The sequence below is a fragment of the Ricinus communis genome, chromosome 6 (genome assembly GCF_019578655.1).
Source record: "Ricinus communis isolate WT05 ecotype wild-type chromosome 6, ASM1957865v1, whole genome shotgun sequence".
Taxonomy (NCBI): domain Eukaryota; kingdom Viridiplantae; phylum Streptophyta; class Magnoliopsida; order Malpighiales; family Euphorbiaceae; genus Ricinus; species Ricinus communis.
The window spans coordinates 16,958,814-16,982,044 of record NC_063261.1 but is presented as its reverse complement, the minus strand read 5'-3'; the positions used below and the strand labels follow the sequence as shown (position 1 = coordinate 16,982,044).

The 23,231-nt window shown below is 31.3% G+C and overlaps 2 protein-coding genes across 2 annotated transcripts; both read right to left on the bottom strand.

Moving 5' to 3' along the window:
* Nucleotides 1–1,827: 1,827 nt before the first annotated feature.
* Nucleotides 1,828–12,823, bottom strand: LOC8262573 (putative disease resistance protein RGA3). Its single transcript, XM_048375305.1, has 10 exons — nt 12,750–12,823; nt 12,244–12,642; nt 11,954–12,129; nt 11,532–11,680; nt 10,817–11,251; nt 10,127–10,656; nt 3,466–6,713; nt 3,193–3,379; nt 2,912–3,023; nt 1,828–2,812 (listed from the first exon to the last, which is right to left on the bottom strand). The coding sequence occupies exons 1-7, from the start codon at nt 12,782–12,784 to the stop codon at nt 3,479–3,481; spliced, it is 4,959 nt and encodes a 1,652-aa protein (XP_048231262.1). The 5' UTR covers nt 12,785–12,823; the 3' UTR covers nt 1,828–2,812; nt 2,912–3,023; nt 3,193–3,379; nt 3,466–3,478.
* A 1,719-nt stretch (nt 12,824–14,542) lies between these two features.
* LOC112536264 (BAG family molecular chaperone regulator 5, mitochondrial) lies at nt 14,543–17,021 on the bottom strand. Its single transcript, XM_025158901.2, has 3 exons — nt 16,820–17,021; nt 16,105–16,175; nt 14,543–15,516 (listed from the first exon to the last, which is right to left on the bottom strand). Exon 3 carries the CDS (start codon nt 15,439–15,441, stop codon nt 14,809–14,811), a length of 633 nt encoding a protein of 210 aa, XP_025014669.2. The 5' UTR covers nt 15,442–15,516; nt 16,105–16,175; nt 16,820–17,021; the 3' UTR covers nt 14,543–14,808.
* Nucleotides 17,022–23,231: the final 6,210 nt, after the last annotated feature.

Sequence of the window (23,231 nt, the reverse complement as noted above, 5' to 3'; positions counted from 1 at the left end):
AATTGGAAAGAATTAAAATTGTTTTCTGTTTTTGAAACCCTAAATAATAATGTTTGTTTTGGTTATTGTGTTAATATATGTGTGGACCTAACATGTGTTCCTTTGACAGAGTTTTTTGTAATGGCTTTTGACAACCTTGGGTGTAGGGTTCATATGGACAGAATTTTTATATCTATTCACTTTTTGTTCAAAGACTTGATTATTTAAAGTTATCAACAACCTCACTTATTTATTAAATTGTCACTCAATTTGTCTGTTGCGAGACTTGCTCTATATGACAATTTGCTTTGCATATTTATCATAACAGTAACAATCAAATGAAGCAGTAGTAAGTAAAAACTACTGTGTTTATCATTTCATTCATTCATCATCAACTACTGTAAAAACCAAATACTCATTTATCATTTCATTCATTCTTCATTAAAATACATAAGCAGCAGTAGTTGTAAATACTACTATATCCAAAGTACATCTTTAAGTTAAGCTAACAAAATTACATCTTTTAAATAACAATACTAGCCACACCATTACAACCAAGCTTAGATAGGTCTCTTATGCGCTTCATGCTCTTTTTTTCTTCTTTCATTTTCTGCAGCTTTGAATTTAGTAAACTAATCCATTCTTGTACTCATTCAGCAGCTCAGTTGTAAGGTCAGATTCACCACTGTCCATTCTTAAGTTAATAAAATGATAGATGAAGAACCTGTACAAGAAGAAACCTTCATCACAACTAAAAACATATCAATGTAAACTAAGAGAGCATCTCCAAAACTTGGTCCCAAGTTTTCTTTATGTTCGAGAGACGAAGCTTCACTTTCAGTTGTTTTTGGCAAAGCTTCACTTGCCATTCCTCATGCACATATAGATCAGTAGCTCAATTCCAACACTAAGCACACTTTCAGTTGTTTCTTGCTCCATTTATTCGACAAGATAAAGAACAAGGAAGCTACAGAGTCGATTATTAGAGAAAGTAAATCGATCCAAATACTAAAAACTAGGTTTCAAATTTGGGAATTTTTCTGATTTAGGGTTATTTATTTGGGGTTGAGATTTTGTTGATTGCTGACTTGGATAAAGTAAATGACTCAGCAACAGATATGGCAAGTGGGGTGTGGTCCTTTATAAATCCGGCAGCCACATCAGCAAATAACTGTCGGATTCCTCATTGGTACCGGCGGAAAAAACAGAAATAATAGTAGAGGTACCAAAAAGAAACAAATTGAAGGTTTGGTACCAGCAGGGCATTTAACCCTCAATTGGTTCCAAAGTAAATTTTAACTATTAGCATCATATTCAAGACTGGAGCAAGTTTTAAATATGGAGTATATGGCCAATGGATTTCTTTTAATATATAACACAGAGATTTCCATATATGGTTTCAATATTGTGACAGAAACCATCATAACATAAGGATATAAGAAGATGTCTCAACAAGTGGTGAAATTTTCAATAACAAACAAACAACATTTGAATATTAAGGAGGGTCTTTGCGGCAGTGTCTTATCTTAGCAGATTTTCAACATGAAAAGTGAGAGTTTTCCATGTAGTCCTTGTAATTGTTGTTTGTTTACGAGTTTGATTTAATCTGATTGGGATCAGTTAGCAGATAATTGATAACAAAAGCTACTGCAGATTTATGTTAAAAAGCTTGAAATAAATAAGGGATAGTCTCCATTGAAGTAGACGGGTTGCATCTAAAACAGAATGACGAACTATAATTGCTTTGCTTAATCCTTCAACATGCAAAAAGAACAATCGGTATTAGTAAACAATCATCACCCACTTGATCATTAGTATCACTACGAATGCTTGTATGACCAAAAAGGCAACAGGAAGAAATCTTTTTATATAAATTTATTGGAAATATCTCAAGAGATGCACCTGAATTTCAGCTAGGCTGGCACCTTCGTAGCACCGAACATCATAAGATCAATATAATATTTTAATGAAAAAAAAATACGTAGTATTTCATGACAACCCAATTGGGCAAAAAGGAAAAAAAAAAAAGAACGGCGACAAAAATGAGAGAAATGAAGACTAACATAACTGGAGGCTATCAGCAAAATCTAGGACATGAATGCCACCATGTCAAAGTCGACAATTGCAGGAATTTATAAGAAAGGCGATCAGCAACCACATGACGTTCACGATAAACATGCCTACAAATCACTTGCATTTTACTCATTTGAAAAAGACACGCAGACCAGCTTCAAAGCAAGAGCCAAGGGACTAACAATGATTTCTCTCAAAACCAGGAAACAACACACATGAAGTCGCTCTCAAGCCAAATAGAATGCCAACCCAATTCCCAAGCTTTGTCAATAGCAAAAATGGTCACAAAAAGCTCTGCATCAAAAGCATAACCATGTGCCAGCGGATAGAAAAACAAGCTCTTAGGAAAATTCATGGTAATTGCGAAAAGTTCCAACACCATAAATATGACCTGCGGCAGATGCACCATCATTTTTTATTTTCAGCCAACCTGGTGGAGGAGGCTGCCAAGAAACCGGAATCACACGAGTGCCAGGACCCATAATGCTACGAATGTTCAATCTGCACAACATTAGAAGCTCCCCTTTACTAACATACACTAGATTCATAGAAAAGAAAAAAAAAAGCTGCATTGCGGTACTTCACAGGGAGCAATAATGCACAAGGAGGTGATCACTTGCTCTGCATCTTCATGTGATAGATATTTTGCTTTTTGTCTTCCCCGCCAGCAGACTAGAATTTCTCTGCGTGTTTAAAGAGAATCCATCGCTGGAGATTCTTCAGTTAAGATCTCAATATAGTTTGTAAAAGCACATTGAGCCTACAAAAACAGGGAAGCGTCATCAAGCACATTGAGCATTTACACTTCAAAGTTCAATAAAGGTTTTTATTGGTTTATTTGCATATCAAATGTACTCACCACAATATTTCTTAGGACGCCCTTTTTGTCTTGTTCTTCTACTTCCAGATATCATCTACTATTGGAAATCAATACCCAATTGTCGGAGGCCAACTTTAAAAATCAATTTTGTCTGATGACAATATAAAAAAATAACACTTTTATGCCTTTCTCTAGTATGGTAAAGTTTAATTACCTTTACTTGCACCTTCCTAAAATGCAAGCTGAATTACATGATAAAAACTTGAGAATACATTGATAGCATTTTAGAAGGCTAAACACGAAATGAATAAGTGGATTACCTGTACAAGAAATGAAAAGCTACGCAGCAACAGAGCTAAAGCAAAAGCTAACTAAGCTGAAGTCGGTTGGAAAATGAGCCAGAATGCAGAATAGAAGAACACTTAAAACTGAAAAACAACGAGTTCAATGCTGCTGATTCCACGTGAAGCTCATTCAAACTCTCCCTTTATGAACATTTGGACGAACCTGGAATATCCATATAGTAACAGATTAGAATATGGAGTTATGAATTTAATTCGAAAAGCAGGAAATTGGAGAAGAGAAGCACTTACCCGATAATTCCAATCACAGCTGGTACAGGCCATTCCTCTGAATCCTTTCATAGTTGATTGAAATATCTGGTATGTGAGCAATCTTGGACCAATCCTCAGCCACGTTAGTCTTGCATCTTTCTGCAAGCTGGGGACAAAAACTGATAGACAAATACTGTAATGAAGTGAGGTTGGCCATCCACTCTGGTAAAGACTTCATGCTATGACAGCAGTAGATGTCGAGACTGTGCAAGGTGGTAACATATAGAAGCCCCTTTGGGAGAGACTCCAAATTTGGCATGTTATTTACTTTAAAAGAATGGAGGCTTTTAAGCCCTTGCCATTGCATGCCATCATCATTCTCGTCACTGTACAGAGTTTTTACTGTTTGGGAATCAGAAAATTCAAGACATTGGAGATTAGTGAGGTTTTGCAGCAACTGTAAATCAGAAAGGTCATTTATTTCATCCTGAATTTTGAGTTGTTTCAATTGGGAAAGGGCAGAGAAAGGTGCAGTAGAAGGAGACAAAGAAGAGGGGAACTGTGACACTGGAATTGCCATTTCTAGTATATTCTTCAATGCCTTTAAACAGTCCTTTCCCAATATAAGTTCTTCAAGAGCTGGAAAATGAGGCATGGAAATCAGGTTAGGGGAACTTCCAATGTATAAATTACGCAAGCAGGATATTCTTAATGATGATGATGATGCTAAAGTCATTCCAACATCTGTCTTGCATCTCATAAATCCCTTCAGTTTAGGGCAAAGGGAAATATTGAGATTCGCCAGGGAAGGATAAAATGATGCTGATCCGCTGTCATCCAAGTGCACCTCAGTTTCTATGTGCTCAAGATTAATTAATTTATAGATCCTCAAATATTTAAGAGAAGCAAGGCGATCAAATGCTGGGAGATGCAGAAGCTGCATATTTTTGCAATCACAGATTTCAATTGACACCAAATTTATTAGGGAAGAAAGCCAGCTTGGAGATTTCACTCCCCAGTACGACCATAACATTAGCTGTTTCAAGTTCTGGTGCGGTTGTAGCGCTTCCAATGTTGTTTCATCTTTTTCCCTGTCATCGCCATGTCCATATCGACTCCAATCTAACTTCAAGCGCTGAAGATGTTGCTTCTCTTTCAAATTGGCCGCCTTACATTCAAATGCAGCATTTTTCACACATCGTAAATTCTCAATCATCAATCCCCCTCTCAAATTGTTCAAGGCATTTAATTCACCAAGTCCAGCGCTCTGCCAGGAGAGATTTTTGAAGAAATTATCCTCTGCCACAAAATATTTAGATAATTTCTGAAGGCAAGTCAGTTTTCCTATCCCTCTAGGCATGTGACTCAACCCATAACAACCATCAATATTAAGATGCCAAAGATTAACCAACTTTTCTATATCCTTTGGCAATTGCTTAAGGCTAGCACATTCCTGGAGGTTCAGCACTTGTAAGTTTTGCAGTTTAGTGATTGAATCAGGAAGTGTCTTGATTGGTCTATTCTTAGAAAGATTGAGATACCTAAGATGCCTCAATTTATAAATGGAACATGGCACTGATTTAATCCCCAAATCAGATAAATCTAACACCCTTAAACATCTTAAACTACAAAATAGTACATGAATTTCTTCTTCTTTGATGTTTGGTACACGTAGAACTAAAGCTTTTAGTAACAACGACCGTAGCTTGTTTGCCTTTAACAAGGAAGGAAAAGCTTGCAGTCTGAAGTTCCCATCTAATTTAAGTGATATGTGAAGAGTTTTATCACTAATAGTACATGCCATTTCAGAATTTAACAGATCACAATCCTCTCCTGCGACTGACACGGCAAGATCATGCATTAAATCATGCATTTTACAAGTATATATATTGCCATATGTATCCTTTTTAACTTCTTGAAAGAAAGACCTCTGAAAAAGATCCGTGAAATATTCAGCACCAATATCTTGAAGACAGTGATTTGCATCCTCCAATGACTTAACATACCCTTGTGCAATCCAACATTGTATTAATTCTTCTACTTTAATATTGCAATCTTTCGGATATAAGCTACAATAAGCAAAACAATGTTTGTAATGTGAAGGCAGATAGTTGTAACTCAACCTAAGGGTTGGTAAAATATCATTCTCACCCTGATCCACTTTTGACAGTTCCTTATTTTTAAAGGCTTCCCACTCAGATTCTGCATCCTTAAAATACAAGATACCTGCTATTGTTCTTATGGCTAGAGGAGCCCCCTTGCACTTGGCCACAATCTCCTTTCCGATAGCTTCATGGCTAGGACTTGGCAGTTGCCCTCGCTTGAATGCTATTTGTTTGAACAACGACCAGGACTCAATTTCAGATAGGCCTTCTAATTCATGAATAGAAACTGGGCGTGTCATCTCAGCAACCTTTCTAAGACGCGTGGTTATCACTATCTTACTTCCACTTGCACCACCTGCTAGCAAGTCTTTTAAGCGGAACCATTTATGAGTATCGTCACTCCACAAGTCATCCAGAACTATCAAGAACTTCTTTCCATTAATCCTATCATGAAGGAGATTTTTCAAAGCCTCCATCTCGCTAATTTCAGGATTCTTGCCAGAAGCGGATTCTATAATTTTTCTTACAGTTTTCTGCACTTCGAAATTATCAGAGATGCACGCCCATGCTTTCAGCTCAAAATGAGTTTTCACTCTTTCATCGTTATACACACATTGAGCAAGTGTCGTCTTCCCTAATCCTCCGATCCCAATGATGGGAATAACTGAAACATTGTCTTCGTTAATGGAGGACAACAAAAGCTCTATAATTGCCTCCTTATCATGCTCTCTACCAACAACTACATCAGGTGCAGAGGAGTGAGTTTGCTCCCTTGAACCCCTACTCACATTAAGTGTCTCTCTAGGGCGCTCCTCTAGGAGGAACCTTCTGTCTGCCGCAATCTTTTCTAATTTGTTTGACATGTCCTTAATCTTATGAGCCATTTTGAGACCATAAGCAAACTTGTTTGAACCTGAACAGAGAAGGCGTACCTCCTTTGAGATTCTGTTACCAGTCATCATTTGCTGCCGCGAAGCCTCTGTTGAGAACTCATCAAGCAAGTCATCTGCGTCATAAATCGCTTCCTTCAGCCGTCCAAGCCAATATTTGACTGGAGGAGTCTCCAAGGACTGCTCCTCCGCATGAAGCAGCACTGTCTTGATCGTGGAAACTGTTCCGTTTAGTTTATCAAGAGAACTGCTTCTGCCATTCTTCTTGGTGAGAAAAAAACAAGAGCTATAGAGTTAGTTTCAAAGTTTTTTAGCAGAAAGATTATGGTGCTATTCAGGATGTTGAGCCTTCATATGTAATCTAAGCGTTGTGCATAATCTTTTATTGGATACCCATATCTGCCAACATGATGAGAAGCTGCCAATGCCACATTGCTTTATTGGTTGAGGGGATAATTGTCTTTAACTATTCCTAATTATTGAGTGGACTTATTGACACAAAAAGAAACAAGACTCGTTCTTGGGGTTAATTTTACCGCTAGTACTAAATCTTCGCACTTTTTTCCAAATGGTACCAAACCATTAATTTGTTTCTTTTTGGTACCACTCCTATTATTTTTGTATCTTCCGCTACTACCAAAGAGAAATCCGGCACTTATTTGCTGATGTGGCTGCCGGATTTTGAATTGATAACACACCACTTGCCACTTTTGTTGCTGACTCAACAAATAGTTATCCAACTCAGCAATTAAAAACATCTAGTTTTTATTCCCAATTTATAACCCTAAACCCCAAATAAAAAATCCTAAATCAAGAAAATTCTCAAATTATGAAACCTAGTTTTTATTCAAACCATTGTCAGATTTGCAGAAAAATGGCGGTAGGAGGCTGCACTAGCAGCAGTAGCGAGGATGAGCAACTCCCTCCTCAAGCTCGACGTGGAACGACGAGGAAGAAAAAAGAAAAAGGGCAGCGCCAGTGAAGGACGTAGGGAGGAAAAAGTTTCGGTGGCTGGTAGTAGTGATGGGTGGCTAGAAATGGTGGAGATGGGTGGGGAGAGGTGTAGCGAGGCAGGAAAAAGGAGTAAGATGATGGGGGCTTGAGTGATATTTTCCACAAGATAAAAATTTTCATAAACACCCCCTCTAATTGTTGACTAGGAATTAAGTTGTTGAGTCAGCAACAAGTGTGGCAAGTGGTGTGTTATTAATTCAAAATCCGGCAGCCACATCAACAAATAAGTGCCGAATTCCTCTTTAGTATTGGCGGAAGATATAGAAATAATAAGAGTGGTACCAAAAAGAAACAAATTGAAGGTTTGGTACCATTTGGAAAAAAGTGCGAAGGTTTGGTACCAGCGGTGCAATTAACCCCTCATTCTTGACTTGCATACGAAAATTTAGTATATGCATTTTCATGTGAAAATTCTTTGTTCACAGGTGGCCACCAAACTAACATTTAGTACAAAGCAAAAGTAAGTATACCAAATTACAGTCTTTATTCCTTCTTTTCATCCATTTCAATAGTAATTAATTGGGAATTTTATGTCAAATTCAAAATCCCACATCATTGAAGATGATTTCATCAGAAGCTAATGTATAAAGCTCATTCGTTTATGTTCTTTTTTTTCCTATTCATATTCCTGTTATTTGGTGTTTTTAGAGAGTTATTAGTAAAGTGTTTAATGGATTCTTTTTTCTAACAGTTAATCTGTGTTTTGAGTTCTATTTAACTGTCTTCAGTAAAAATCTGTCTCCTCTTCTTATCCTTCATTAATTATTTCCAACAACACAAAGTGAATTATTGAAGGGAAGAATCAAAATAATTGATTTCATGGATCATTGCCTCCATCATACAATGTAGAGACAAGAAATCTGATAGCTTTAAGGCAAAAACAAAAAGGACGAATGCTGTCAAAAGTTATGACATGAATTGCTCAAGTCAATGCAAAGTCACCTGTCAGGATCCTGTAGCATTAGATGACAGCAGCTAGTATGAAATTTAGATAGTAATAAGAAGAAGAAGAAGAAGAAGAAGAAGAAGAAGGAGGAAAACAGGAACTCATACTGAGACTTTTTTCAATTCTAATGATTAAAAAAGCCAATATTCATTGTTTTTAAGCATTATGATCTCTAAAAGTCCCAACCCTTCTATAAAATCTCAGGAATGTTTTGCTTTAGATTTATCATTTGTGCAATATTTCTTTGAATTCATTCACTCCTTTTTATTTTTTAAAAAAAAAAACAAAGAAAAGGAGAAAGCAAATGAGGTATCCTTTCAATCTCCATTCTTTATTACTTGCAATTTAATAGCTTAAATTCGAAATCTCACTGTACTAAGAGCAGCTCCTATCTTTTTCTTTCTTTTCTATTTGTATTTTATTCTCATCCTAATTGTTATGTTTCTTGTTCTGACTGCTTCAATTATAAATTCTGCAACACCACCAGCACTATCTTTGTGCAAAAAAAACAAAGAGTGAAGATGGTGAACTGCAGAAACTCCTTGCTCTTGCAACTGATTTTGAAGAGGAGTCACAGGCTTTGCTTGACGAATATGAATCCATGGATAAGAAAAGAAAACAAGAACCTGTTTTGGATAGACCTAAACTGACCCAAAAAGATTGTGAATAAGTATGAGGAGGTCTCTAAGCATTTAAATGATGGCAATTTGCTGATTACTAAGGGAGATTAGCTAAACAAGAAAATAAAATAAATTATCGAGGAAAGTTGATTAAGGCGATTACCAAATGAAATAAGTCAAGAGTTAGGTATTCAATTTTGGATACAAGTATAATAGGTAGTCGGTTACTTAGGCTTAAAATGAGATAATTTGACCGCCTTAGTTTCTCCGATTTACCTATAAATCGGTTTACAATATAAAATGACTTTGTGATTGGAGAAATTCTTAAATAGACTAAGGATCTATTTAGTTCAACCGATTAATATAGCCGATAGCTGATAACCGGTAGCCAATAGCTGATTCATACAAGTGTATTTATACATTCTTGCTATTAGTAGTATGTAGAATGACTAAAATAGATATAATTTATATTTATAATATAACTTATTTCTTTTATTATATGAAACCAAGCTGTGAAAATGCATGTCAACAGAGGTCTTATACGAGAGGGGGAGATGAGAGGAGGAAAAGTGGGGAAAAGAGAGAATGCAGAGTAGGAATTTTATTAAATTTAAATAAAATATCTTATTTTTTATATATAAATATTTTTTATAATATTTTTTATTATAAAAATTATGTTTTTTAAAATAAAGAGTATCGTTGGGGATGCTATTAGAGGGAGGTGAAATAAAGACAGGAAATCTCTAATGTTTTTCACTTCCACATCCAGCAGAATAATACTAATTAATAGTCGGAAGCACCCAGAAGAAAATGTATAGGAAAGAGAGCTGGGAAACATACAAATGTACAAGAAGAAGAGTAGAATGAAATTGTAGCAGTAGTTGATGATCCTTTTTATGTCAGTTCGAATGAGCTGGATGATGAACGGCAGTACAAGCATTCAAATTCACTACCTCGTTTATAAAATGGCATGGTCTTCATTATATAATTCTTTATAGAGAGCACACAACATTTGAAGGAAACTGAATATCAATATAATAACAGATTAGAATATGGTGTTATAAATTGAATTCGTAAAGCATGGAAATTGGAGAAGAAAAGCATTTACATGTTAATTCCGATCACAGCTGGTGGCAGCCATTTCTCTGAATGCTTTTATAGTCGATTGAAATATCTGGTATGTGAGCAATCTTGGACCAATCCTCAGCCACGTTAGTCTTGCATCTTTCTGCAAGCTGGGGACAAAAACTGATAGACAAATACTGTATTGAAGTGAGGTTGGCCGTCCACTCTGGTAAAGACTTTATATTAGGACAGTTATGGATGTTGAGACTGCGCAAGGCGGTGACATATAGAAGCCCATTTGGAAGAGACTCTAAGTTTTCTATGCATTTAACAGTAAAAGAATGGAGGCTTTTAAGCCCTTGCCATTGCATGCCATCGTCATTCTCATCAATGGACAGAGTTTCGAAATTATAAAATTCAAGATGTTGGAGAGAAGTGAGGTTTTGCAGCAATTTTGGTAAATCAGAAAGGTCATTTATTTCATTCATAATTTGAAGTCTTTTCAATTGGGAAAGGGCAGAGAAAGGTGAAGTAGAAGGAGACAAAGAAGAGGCGGATTGTGACAGTGAAGTTGCCATTTCCAGTATATTCTACAATGCCTTTAAACCGTGCGTTCCCAATGTAAGTTCTTCAAGAGATGGAAAATGAGGCATGAAAACCAGGCTAGGGGAATCTTCAATTCTCAGAAAAACGCAAGCAGGGTAGTTCCGCCCTTCTTAACGATGATGATGATAATGATGTCATTCCAACATCTGTCTTGGATCCCATAAATCCCTTCAGTTTAGGGCAATCGTGTATATCGAGATCCGTCAGGGAAGGATAAAATGATGCTGATCCTCTGTCATGCATGTGTAGCCCAGTATCTGCGTACTCGAGATTCATTAATTTATAAATCCTCAGACTCTTAAGAGAAGGAAAGTGATCAAATGGTGGGAGCCGCTGCATATTTTTGCAATAGAAGAAACCAATGGACACCAAATTTAGTAGGGAATATAGCCAGCTCGGAGACTTCAATCCCCAGTACGATGTCAAGTTTAGCTCTTTCAAATTCTGGTGCGATTGTAGCGCTCCCAATGCTGTTTCATATTTTTCCATGTTTTTTGCACCATCATCATCGTCCTCTGAAGAACTACCGTAATCTAACGTCAATTTCTGAAGATGTTGCTTCTCTCTCAAATTGGCCGCCTTACATTCGCATGCAACATTTTTCACATATCGCAAGTTGTCAATCTTCAATTCCCCTCTCAAGTTGTTTAAGGCATTTCATTCACCAAGTCCAGCGCTGTGCCTATTGACAGAATTATCCTTTGCTACAACAAATTTAGATAATTTCTCAAGGCAAGTCAATTGTCCAATTCCTCTAGGCATATGAGTCAATTAACCCATCACCATAATCAATATTAAGATGCCAAAGATTGACCAACTTTTTCATATTTTTTGGCAATTGCGTAAGCCTAACACATGCCTCAAGCTTCAGCGCTTGTAAGTTTTGCAGTTTGGTGACTGAATCAGGAAGTGTCTTGATACTTGGTTTCCAAGAAAGATTCAGGTACCTTAGATGCCTCAATTTATAAATGGAACGTGGCACTGCTTTAATCCTCAAATGAGATAAATCTGACACCCTTAAATATCTCAAATTACAAAAAAGTGCATGCATTTCCTTTTCTTTGATGCCTCCTTTAGCTGATAGGAACAATGTCCGTACTTTGTTCGCCTTTAACAAGGAAAAGCTTGCAAATTAAATTTCTCATCAGATTCAATTGATATATGACGAGTTTTGTCACTAAAATGCGCCATTTTAGAATTAAACATAACACCATCCTCTCCGGCGACTGACATGGCAAGATCATGCCACTAAATCATGCATTTTGCAAATTCTTATATTACCATATTCATCCTTTTCAACTTCTTGAAAGAAAGACCTCTGAAGAAGATCCATGAAATATTCAGCACCAATATCTTCCAGACAATGATTTGCATCCTCCGATGACTTAACATACCCTTGTGCAATCCAACATTGTATTACTTGTTCTACTTTAATATTCCAATCTTTTGGATATAAGCTACGATAAGCAAAACAATGTTTATAATGTGAAGGAAGATTCTAGCAGGTTTTTTCGGAAAACTCCATTTATTGTTGTAGCTCCACTTAAGAGTTGGTAAAATATCATTCTCACCTCTGATCCACTTTTGATAATTCCTTATTCTTAAAGGGTAACCACTCAGATTCTGCATCCTTAAAATACAAGAGACCTCCTATTGTTCGTATGGCTAGAGGAACTCCCTTACACTTCGCCACATTCTCCTTCCCGATAGCGTCATGGCTAGGACTTGGCATTTCCTTCAGCATTCCAAGCCAAATTTTGACTTGATTACTCTCCATGGACTGCTCCTCCGCATCAAGCAGCACAGCCTTGATGAGAGAGACTGTTCCCTTAAGTTTCTCAAGCTCCTCCTTAACACCCCACCAGAGCCTAATCTCCTGCAGGACTACAGAACCCAACTTTGCAATGATTCCGTCTGCAATGTTGAAGAGAACTGCTTCTGCCATTCTCCTTAATGAGAGAAAACAAGAGCTATAGAAATAATTAGTTTCAATGTTTCAACAGAAGGACTATGCTGTGCCTATATATATATATATACAATCTAATCTTCTGCACAATATTTTATTGGATACCCATACCATGCCAACGTGGTGACATGATGCCACTGCCACATAGGTGTTGTTGAGGTCGTAATTGTCTTCAAGTACTCCTAGTCACTGGCTTGCACATGAAATGTTAAGCAAATGATAATTTAGAACTTTCATTTCATTTGAAATTAGCAGTATATTATTCTAAGTAGCCACACCTCTTTAACAACTTCTTGTGACATTTTTAAAGAAGAATTCTTTGTTCTTTTCTTAAAAGAAGATTCTGTGTTTATCGTCATGATCAAGATAGTAAAAGTCTCAATTTTTAGACATATAATTATGCATCTAATTAAAGCACAACTAATTGTCTAGCAAATGATGACAGAATGACAGAGATGTATTATATTAATAAATCAAATGGAGAGCAACTAGTTAATTTTTAATTGATACAAGTGCAGCACGGTTTTTCTGATACATCCATGAAGAACCTAAATAATAAGTTATGGATATTTTAGAAAATAATAAAACAAAATCCATTTTAACATTTTTCTGTAATTAGTTCAGTAATTTCTTGCAATAAATGCGATAGACTTCACAAAATGAAACAAGTTAAAATAACGTCTCATGATATAAGAAAAATATCTGATACACAATTTTTTCAGAATTGACCTAATTACTAATTAAATTCTAAATATTATATTTTTTAATAATTTATCTAATTATTTTAAGATTTTAAAATAAATATTTATGCTTTTAATTTATTTTTAAAAATATTTTCGATAATAATTTTTAAAATTTTATAATGAAAAAAAATGACGTGGTAAATCACTCCTATCTATTAACAAAAGAATTAATAAGGCAATAAAAATTTTATTACATTTAAATATAAAATATATAATAGAATGCGCATATATGAAATTTTTAATTGTTATATTATTAAATTTAAAATAAATTATTTTTATTGATTTATAATTGTTATTCTTTTAGTAAGTATAATCGACTTTCCACGTCATCTTTTTTGTCTTAAAATTTTAAAAATTTTCATGAAATAATATTTTGAAAAACAAATTAAAAAAATAAATATTTATTTTAAAATTTTACAATTAGATAAAATTATTAAAAAATATAAAATACAGAATTTAATCCATAATTAGGCCTTCAGACTTGATCTCAGTACAATCTCTTAACACATAAAATGGTGATAAAACTTTTTACACATAAAATAGTGAAAACATTTTTCTATGAAGAGAAATTTAAAAACAAGTTACAGGAGTTAACTGTTTATATGTTATTAATATATGTGCAATTTGCATACACATTATAATTGAATGAAAGTATATTTTCTCAAATAATAATGTAAGAATGCAAACAAACCATTGAAAACAAAAACAGATTTCTCCTTTCACAACATGATAGAAAGAATCTGAAAAAAGAAAAAGAAAAGAAATCTTGTAAAATAATTTATAAGTTCTAAAATGACATTCAGTCCCACAAATTATCCAAAAATGTGAATCAAATGGAATGTTTGGAATCTGAAATTTATTGCAGATTCTACCAGAAAATCTGGCTCAAAAAATTGATTTCGAACATATAAAGCATCCCATTTGAATAAAGAAGTTAATTATTGTCGGAAGAATATCAATAATTGCATTGCATTCCCAATAAAAAAATTGTTTGCATAATGTAATGTAGAGAAAAGAAAGTTGATAGCTGTAGGGCAGAAAAGAAAGTGAATGCTGTCAAAAAGTTAAAGCAGAAAGAAACTGGTCCAGTCAATGCATGGAAGACGAGAAGATTCCAATTGAAAGAAAAATCATAAAACAGAACAAATGAAACTTAACAGGTAGCAGAGAAAGATAACTACGAAGATAGCAATTAATTGGATAGAGATACATAGCATTTCACCTTTTCTTCTCTGGTTCTATTTTGTTTCTACAGTTCTTATAGGAGGAACACAGAAAACTGATTATCATGAATACATAACCATGGATAAATATAAATATATATATAAGAACAAGAACAAAACATGTAACTTAAAACAAATCCTTCATTTATACACGTATTGCATATATATGCTATATCAGAAAGAAGAAAACATCCACAATATTTTTCATGGCTCATGCAAAAACCTCTGCAAACATCTAAAACCAAGATATTCAGCACAAAACCTATCCATTTCCTCACCACCTCTCTCTTTACAGACCTCCTTCTCCATCTCTGCCACCACCTCGTCCCAATCCCTAAAAAACCCACCACTATCAACACACCAACCATCACCATTGCCTTCATTGCATATTCCATCCACAATCTCCTGCAACCCCACAATCCTACGACTGACTTTCCTCCTTGCCTCCCTCACTGTCGGATCAACCCCAGGCACAGAGTCCAACCTTAAAAGCAATCTCATCAAGGCCTCATTGAGTCTTAACTTCTCCCGTCCATCATACCTGATGGTGTCTACTGTCTCCTGCCGTTGAATCAGGCACTGCAGTTGATCAGCTTCAGAATTTGCAGACAAAATCTTTTTGTAGAGAGTGCGGATTATATGTGCTTTGTATGCAGATTGAATCTTGGTAGCAGCATCTGGTTGAGAGAGATGGTTGGTAATAGTGATGGGAGTTTCTGTGGAGGGAAAATCATCAACAGGGATTTCCTTGGTTTCTATAGAAGTTGTGTGGTCATTATGCAAACTGTAGGTGACTGTGGTGGCGGAGGAAAAGAATGTGAAATTGCAATCTTTCATGACTATTTGAGAAGGCAAAGGGCAGGATGTGAAATTAAAATGAAAGCTTTATTGGAAGTTCGTAGTGATTGGTATCTGAAGAAGCGAGCAAATTGTTAAAACCAATTTAAAGAGAGACATCTAACACAAAATTATAACTTATATTCAGCCTTTGTTTTCCACATTTCCTAATAGACCTTTTCTCCCTCAATTCACTTTGTGTAGGGTTATGTTTTTTCAAATTCATGCAGAAAATTTACAAGAAGAAGGAAGAAAAATACCTTAATCTCTATGCTCTAATCACTCGATCTAAAAACAAATGCAACATGGTCATGTCAACTTTGGACACCAGGTAGTTCAAGTGATGGACGTGATAATGCAAAGCATGAACTAGTGCAGTAGAGAACAATCTAATGTTGAATCTCTTTCCATCATCAGGAGAGATGCAAGTACATAGCACATTCAAAGAAGCGGGGAATTAAGGCATTTATAGCTTGATCACTGCATGCTCTCATTATAAGAATGAAGGAGAGCTCCTTGCAATTGCCAGATTTCAAGAGAAGCAAAATGTGGCAACACTAAATGACTAGCCATGTTTTTTCAAAAAAATAAAAATAAAGAATAAAAATAACTAGCCATGTTTAAACAGAAAATACTTCACATTCCAGAAACGAAACATAATACCTGACTTTCGCTACTTTTTATGCACTTAGAGAGCAATCCAAAAGTGTAGAAAAGTACATTCATCCTCCCACCTGTGAACAAAGAAAGAATCAGAATCAAACTTGTTAAACTCGAAAAATAAAAATGAAGATTGAATAAAGTAGGCTGCATATAAATTTAAAAACAGAAAGATAACTTCATAATGTTATCATAACTACACAAAAAATAAGCAACTCAAAGGTAAAAGCAATCCTCAATTCAATTTCTAAGAAACAAACAGAATTTATCAAAGGAATCCCATGACAATCAGTAGTCGAAAGTCAAAAGATCTGAACTTTCCTTTTTCTTTATTTTTTTTCTCTTTTCCTGCTCTAAAGAAAAACTTAAATCATATCTAAGTAAAAGGAGAAATCAAGGATTAGCCATTGAAAAGAATGTACAAATAATTAGCATTTATCCTTTACTGGGTATCTCACTCTTTGACTGATGCAATATAAATCCACACAGTGACAAGGTTCTTTTTTTACAAAGATTGTTGGATAAACCCTACAGCAATTCAAGATGAAGGGTTTCCAAAAAAGAAAATCTGCTGTAAAATAAACTGCATGTGAATGAAATGCAAGAAAGCAACTTTTGATTTATCAAAGTTTTTGGAACTGCAATTAATCACCACAGAATTACAAACAGCTGAATGATCATAACAAAACCAGTAAATTCTGATAGCTGGGTACTTTACCATCTCAATTTCAGCTCTCTTTCTTGCTCCTTTCCCACTTCTCTTCTCTGTTTTCTTTGCTTGTTTTCTAGATTTTCCATTTGTCAAATGTCTTCTTTCATTGCATTTTTGTTAATTCTTTTTTCTTTTAGAAAGAAAATGACTCTCAATGAGCTGGCTAATTGGCCCAAATTTGGTTTTTAAGGCTTTTAGCGACTACAGAAGACACCATTCTCGCAATTAAATTAACATTCTCTTCTAATATTGTTGTTAATATGATAAGTTACAGTTATATAATTTTAATATTAAATTTAAAATCTGCTTGAAATTTATTATTCAGAAAATAAATATTCAATTTTATTTTTTACTGTCACTTTTTCTTACGATTTTTTCTTGAGAAAAGCTTTTTATTTACGCTTTTTAAAAAAGAAATTTATTTGTATAAGCATTATAGTATATTTTTTATATTTTATTGGTATTCTTTTAATATATTGTTATTATTATCAAATATATTTTTAATTTTATCTTAATTATATTTTTATATATTTTAAATTATATTTAATATATTATTATATATATTTTGAAATACATATCTTAATCTTCAAAACACATTAGCCGTTATAAAAAGCATATAATATCATTTAATTCCTAAAATATAAAATATAAAATATAAATAATAAAAGTCTACCTTATTTAGTTGATTTCACTTAAAATAGTATCTTTTTGGTATGTTACAGGTATACTTTTAATATATATTTTTGAATCAAATTATGAAAAATAAAAAATATATAAAATAAAAACTGAATTCACAATAATATAAAATAAAAATTTATAATAACACAAGTTAAAATAAATAAATCTTTGATATTTTTAAATATTTTTTTCTAACGCAATTTTTAAAAAATATAAAATAAAAATTGAATCACAATAGTTCAAATTTTAAAAAATTACTCTTTAGTAAGTTGTAGGTATATTTTTAATATTTTTTAGATGAAATTTGTAAAGAAAATTATATAAATAAAAATTATTAAAAAAAGACTAAAAATAATTTTTTTAAAAAAGGAAATAGTGGCCCATGAAACTTCTTCTTTATTATACTCACGTTAAATATAAAAGGATATCAATTTTCAAATTAAAATGAATTATTTAAACAGAAATGTAGAGTCTTGAACATAAAATAAAATTATGGTTCATGTTTCTCGTTTCCATATTGTCATAATTATTTGCTCTGTTGTTTAATATATAACAACAGTAATGCTTTTTCTCTTGAGTCATGCAGTTTCTTTTCTCCTCACTTTTCCTTTTTTTTTTTTTTTTTTTTAAACCCTAAAGAAATAGAAAATAATTGAACTTTGAAGTAACATTTCACTTACCACTTTATATTTTGATTGATTAAAATAACTTTTATAAAAAAAATTTGAAATTTATGTATAAATTCAAAATGTATGTATATGATTACGATAAAAATTTATTTATAATTTTATAAAAAATAAATAAACATTCTAAATCTATTCTACATTAATAAATCGATACGTTTCACAAGTTGAGAATACCGATTTCAACTTTAACATTTCATTTTAAATCTTTTCATGTCTTTCCTTTTTTTAATTTTTTATTATATATATATATATATATATATATATATATATATATATATATTCAGTTTATTTACAGTAAATTTAGATTAAAGAGATCAAGTATGACATGACATATGATATTTTTATATATATATAAATATTTTAAATAAAAAAAATTATTCGATATTTTTAAAAAAATAAAAATAAAAATATTAATATTTAGATAATGACTTACTTTTATATATATATATATATATATCAAATGATTGATAAATGTGAAATATGTATTAATTTTCTAATGCTATAGTATAAAATAATTATATATACGTATTATTTTTTATATATATTATGATATATATATATATATATATATATATATTTAATGATGCAGTTAGAAAATTTTCTAATGTTTAATGATAATCGTTTAATAAATATGAATATATTTTTTATAAATATATTAAACCATTTCATTGTTTTATTTTTTGTTCATAAAGAAAATATGAACAAAAAAGAAGGTTCAATGCCACGTCATCCGCCTAGATAACTTATACAATAATTGAGGTATCGATTACCATTAAAGGAGAAGAAAGTTCAGTTCTTTTTTTCTTTTTCTTTTTTTTGTGAATGAAAAATCAGCTCTTTTTGATTGATCGTTTTCTTGATTGTATACAAATCTCTGGATGGAAACTAATTTTGTGCCGAACACATTTTAGATATTGCAATTTCAGTTGTTGTTGAAATTATTATTTTTTTTAATTTCTGACTTTAATCAAATATTTTTATAATTTTATGTAATTCTGAATTAAAATAATTTAAGAAATTAAAAAAATTGATAAAGTACAAAAATGGATAATTAAAATATAGAAATTAGGAATTAAAACTGATTGGCCAGTTTTCCTATTCGTTTGGATTTTCTGTTTAAAGAAAAATTCTCAACCTTTTTTCTATATAAACTTTTTCTCTTTATATCTGATCTTTTTTACATTAATATTCTTTGATAAAGCTGCTGTCATTTATTGAGAAAAGCTTTTTATTTACGCTTTTTAAAAAAGAAATTTATTTGTATAAGCATTATAGTATATTTTTTATATTTTATTGGTATTCTTTTAATATATTGTTATTATTATCAAATATATTTTTAATTTTATTTTAATTATATTTTTATATATTTTAAATTATATTTAATATATTATGATATATATTTTGAAACACATATCTTAATCTTCAAAACACAATAGTCGTTATAAAAAGCATATAATATCATTCAATTCCTAAAATATAAAATGTAAAATAAAAATAATAAAAATCTACCTTATTTAGTTGATTTCACTTAAAATATTATCTTTTTGATATCTTATATAAAATAAAAACTGAATTCACAATAATATAAATTAAAAATATATTTATATATTTAATATCTTTTTTAGATGAAATTCTAAAATAAAAATTTGTAATAACATAAGTTAAAATAAATAAATTTTTAGCATTTTTAAATATACTTTTTAATATATTTTTTCTGATGTAATTTTTGAAAAATATAAAATAAAAAATTGAATTACAATAGTGCAAATTTTAAAAAATTTACTCTTTAGTAAGTTGTAGGTATATTTTTAATATTTTTTGGATGAAATTTGTAAAGAAAATTATATAAATAAAAATTATTAAAAAAGACTATAAAAATATTTTTTTAATCATAAAAATAATTTTTTTTTTAAAACGAAATAGTGGCCCGAAACTTCTTCTTTATTATACTCACGTTAAATACTTTTTTTGTGGTTAATAACACATGCAAGTTATGAACATGATATTTTTTTTTTATAAAATAATAGTGATTTATAGAAACGTGCTACTTTATGTATCCACACTCACTTCTTTTAGCTGATATAAGATTATAGAGAATCAGCCCACTACAGCTCATATGTATATTTTTATGGGATAGGAATATGACACTCTTTATCGCTTATTAGGTGATTTATGTATGTATATGTAATATAATAATAATTTCAATTATCAAACCAAGAAAAAAGCAAAACCCAATTGCACCTATGCACCGAAAACTATCATTTCTCTTCTCTGTTTTCGACATGGGCGGCTTCTATAATGAGGCTGCCTGAGGAAGAAGCAAAGAAGTTGCTAACCCCTTGTAATCGTTCTATTTTTGTTTTCATTAATCGAGCTAATACACAATAAATAAAAGCCAAATATTTGTATGTTTTGACAATTCTGTTAGGCAAACACTGGGTACGAAAATGGGGAGATTATTAGGGTGGATGGTGAAAATCACAAGGCTCTAGAAAAGGATGGTCACCTTTCCCAATCGTCTTCAATACGAACCCAGGTGCATTTTTTCAAGTAGCTCATTTTTGGGTTTTGAGCTCAAAATCTTTCCATTGTTTTTTCAATACAAATTGGGACATTATATTGAACCACCGGTCAGATACAATATATACATAAGAAGTCTGACTCGTTCATTAAATATATATTAAATTTTTATTATTTAAATGTTAAATATTTATTATTTTATTTAAAAATTATTTGTACCATAATATAAAAATTTAAAATAATTTTAACTTGATTTTTTTATTTGTTATTTATAAATATCATGTCTATAAATAATAAATGTTTATATCAATTATAGAAATATTTCAATATACATCATAAAAGTAAAAATCTAGAATCAACATCATTTTTATTTGAAAACAAATAGTTCATAGTGATTTAAAAAACATATATAAAGTTATAACTGATGATAAGAATAAATTAATGAAAATGTAGATCATAAATGATGAATATCCTCCACTAAAATAATAAGCATTTAAAAATTGATAGAATACAAAATGAACAATATTATTGTAAAAAATAAAAATTATCTTATGAATGATGAATGTTGATGTCTATTACAAAAATGTAATACTTTTGATTATGGATTATCAATTACATATGGATGAAATTTTTTTAAATGTCAAATATACCAAAAATTAGTTTCATCCACTAATATTATAAAATTTTAATATATGAGGAGTTCTTAAAACTATATTATATAGTTTTAATAAATAATTTATTTAATTATTTACGGAAAGTATATCAATTTTTAATTTTTTGGAGTATGATTAACAAAAAAAATATAGTATATATAATCAATTATGTTAATTTTTACTTTTTACTTACCTATAATACAAATATATATATATATATATATATAATATTAAATTTTGAGATATAAAATTCTTTTGGCATGTATGCGTTACTATATTTTGACACATTTTGACATATGTATTTATTTTTAACACATAAAATTTAGTTTATGTATAAAAAAATTATTTATTATTTATAAAAGTACTATAATTAATTATAAATATTAAAATTTTATTTAATTTTATCTATAAATTTAATTTATATTATTATTTAAAGTCAAAATAATTATGACAATTGTATAACGTGTAGATAAAAATTAATCTTTATAAATACTAAATATTTATAATTTATTTTATTATAATTTAGAATTTAAATTTAAAAAAAAAAAACCTAAAAGAGCTGGACACACCCGCACACATGGCTCTGCCTCCGGACCACACTGTAAAATAGACTGGGGTGCAGCACATAAATTGCCTAAAAATTGGTAATTGGGGTTCATGAAGGTAATATGGGGTTTATGAAATGAAGAGAGCAAAGCAAAAAAATGCTTTGAAAGTATATACATTATATGTTATAAACTTACGTTATTTACACAGATTATTTTTCATTGGATACTCTATAACGTAAATAACTTATTATTATTATACACTTTTTTAGAAGTCAAATATTTTTCGGAACAACCACCTGCCTAATAGTAAGATGTGCTTCTATTAAATTAAAATGGTCTGAATTTGACTCATGAGGGATGATCTTTTGAAATATTTACATCTTCTACGAGGCTATCCAAATCATACTTTGATTGAGGGTTTTTCATTTAGTTTCAAAGTTGGTATTGTAATAACATACTTAAATCCTATTTTAAATTAACTATAGCTCTATGAACATTCCAGAGTCAGGAAATACTTGTATGATCACGTCCAATAGAAATTACTACAACCGATCACCCCTCTATGTAGAGACAAAATGGTCCTCAATAATTTTTATGGTTTTGTTTTTTAGCAAAAGTCCTTAATGATTCAAGTAAAAATCAGGACATGACTGGAGCACTATGAATGCAATCATCCCACTAAGGAAGACTTCAAGTCAGTTCGCGGAAAGATAAAAACTCTATGCAGATACTTACATATTCTATGTCACCTAAACCCACTATGCAAATAATTACACATTGTATAAGTTTATGTCACCTAATCCCACTCTTAATGTTAGTATTAAATAATTAAATATTCATTAATTGTTTAATCTAAAAATAATATTAAAAATTTTAAATCCAATGGTTCATTCTTTATCCAATAAAAAAATACTAATTATAGAAAAAAAATGAAAACCCCTAATTGCCTCTCTTCTTGCTCTCTTTTTGTTATTCTTCATCAATATTTATCTTTCACCCACCTCTATTTTGACTGTACTAACATTATGATACCTCTTATCTAATAGTCGAATTTAATGGTCACTCACTTTTAATTATGTTGTGGATTAGTCGATTTGCTTAAACATTTTGATTAATAGAAAATCTTAATTTAGTCTTTGAACTTAACAATAATTATCAAAATCAAAACAAAATAAGTTTTTATTAAATTAGAGCAATTTTTTTTAAACTTCAGCACAATTTAATAATGGCTTCTGTCATCAAATAACTATTTTAGTATTATTAACTTACTCTAATTTTTCATTTAGCACAATTTAATCCTAGTGCTTAAAAATACAGTCACTGATATTAATTC

What these genes read in the sequence shown, in the direction of transcription:
- LOC8262573 (XM_048375305.1), bottom strand. Translation starts at nt 12,784, where the DNA reads ATGTGGCAGTGGCATCATGTCACCACGTTGGCATG. An exon ending in TTATGGGATCCAAGACAGAT is followed by an intron (nt 10,657 to 10,816) that starts GTTGGAATGACA and finishes AAGGCATTGTAG; the next exon opens with AATATACTGGAAATGGCAAC. An exon ending in AGAAATGGCTGCCACCAGCT is followed by an intron (nt 6,714 to 10,126) that starts GTGATCGGAATT and finishes TTGAAACTAACT; the next exon opens with CTATAGCTCTTGTTTTTTTC.
- LOC112536264 (XM_025158901.2), bottom strand. Translation starts at nt 15,441, where the DNA reads ATGAAAGATTGCAATTTCACATTCTTTTCCTCCGCCACCACAGTCACC.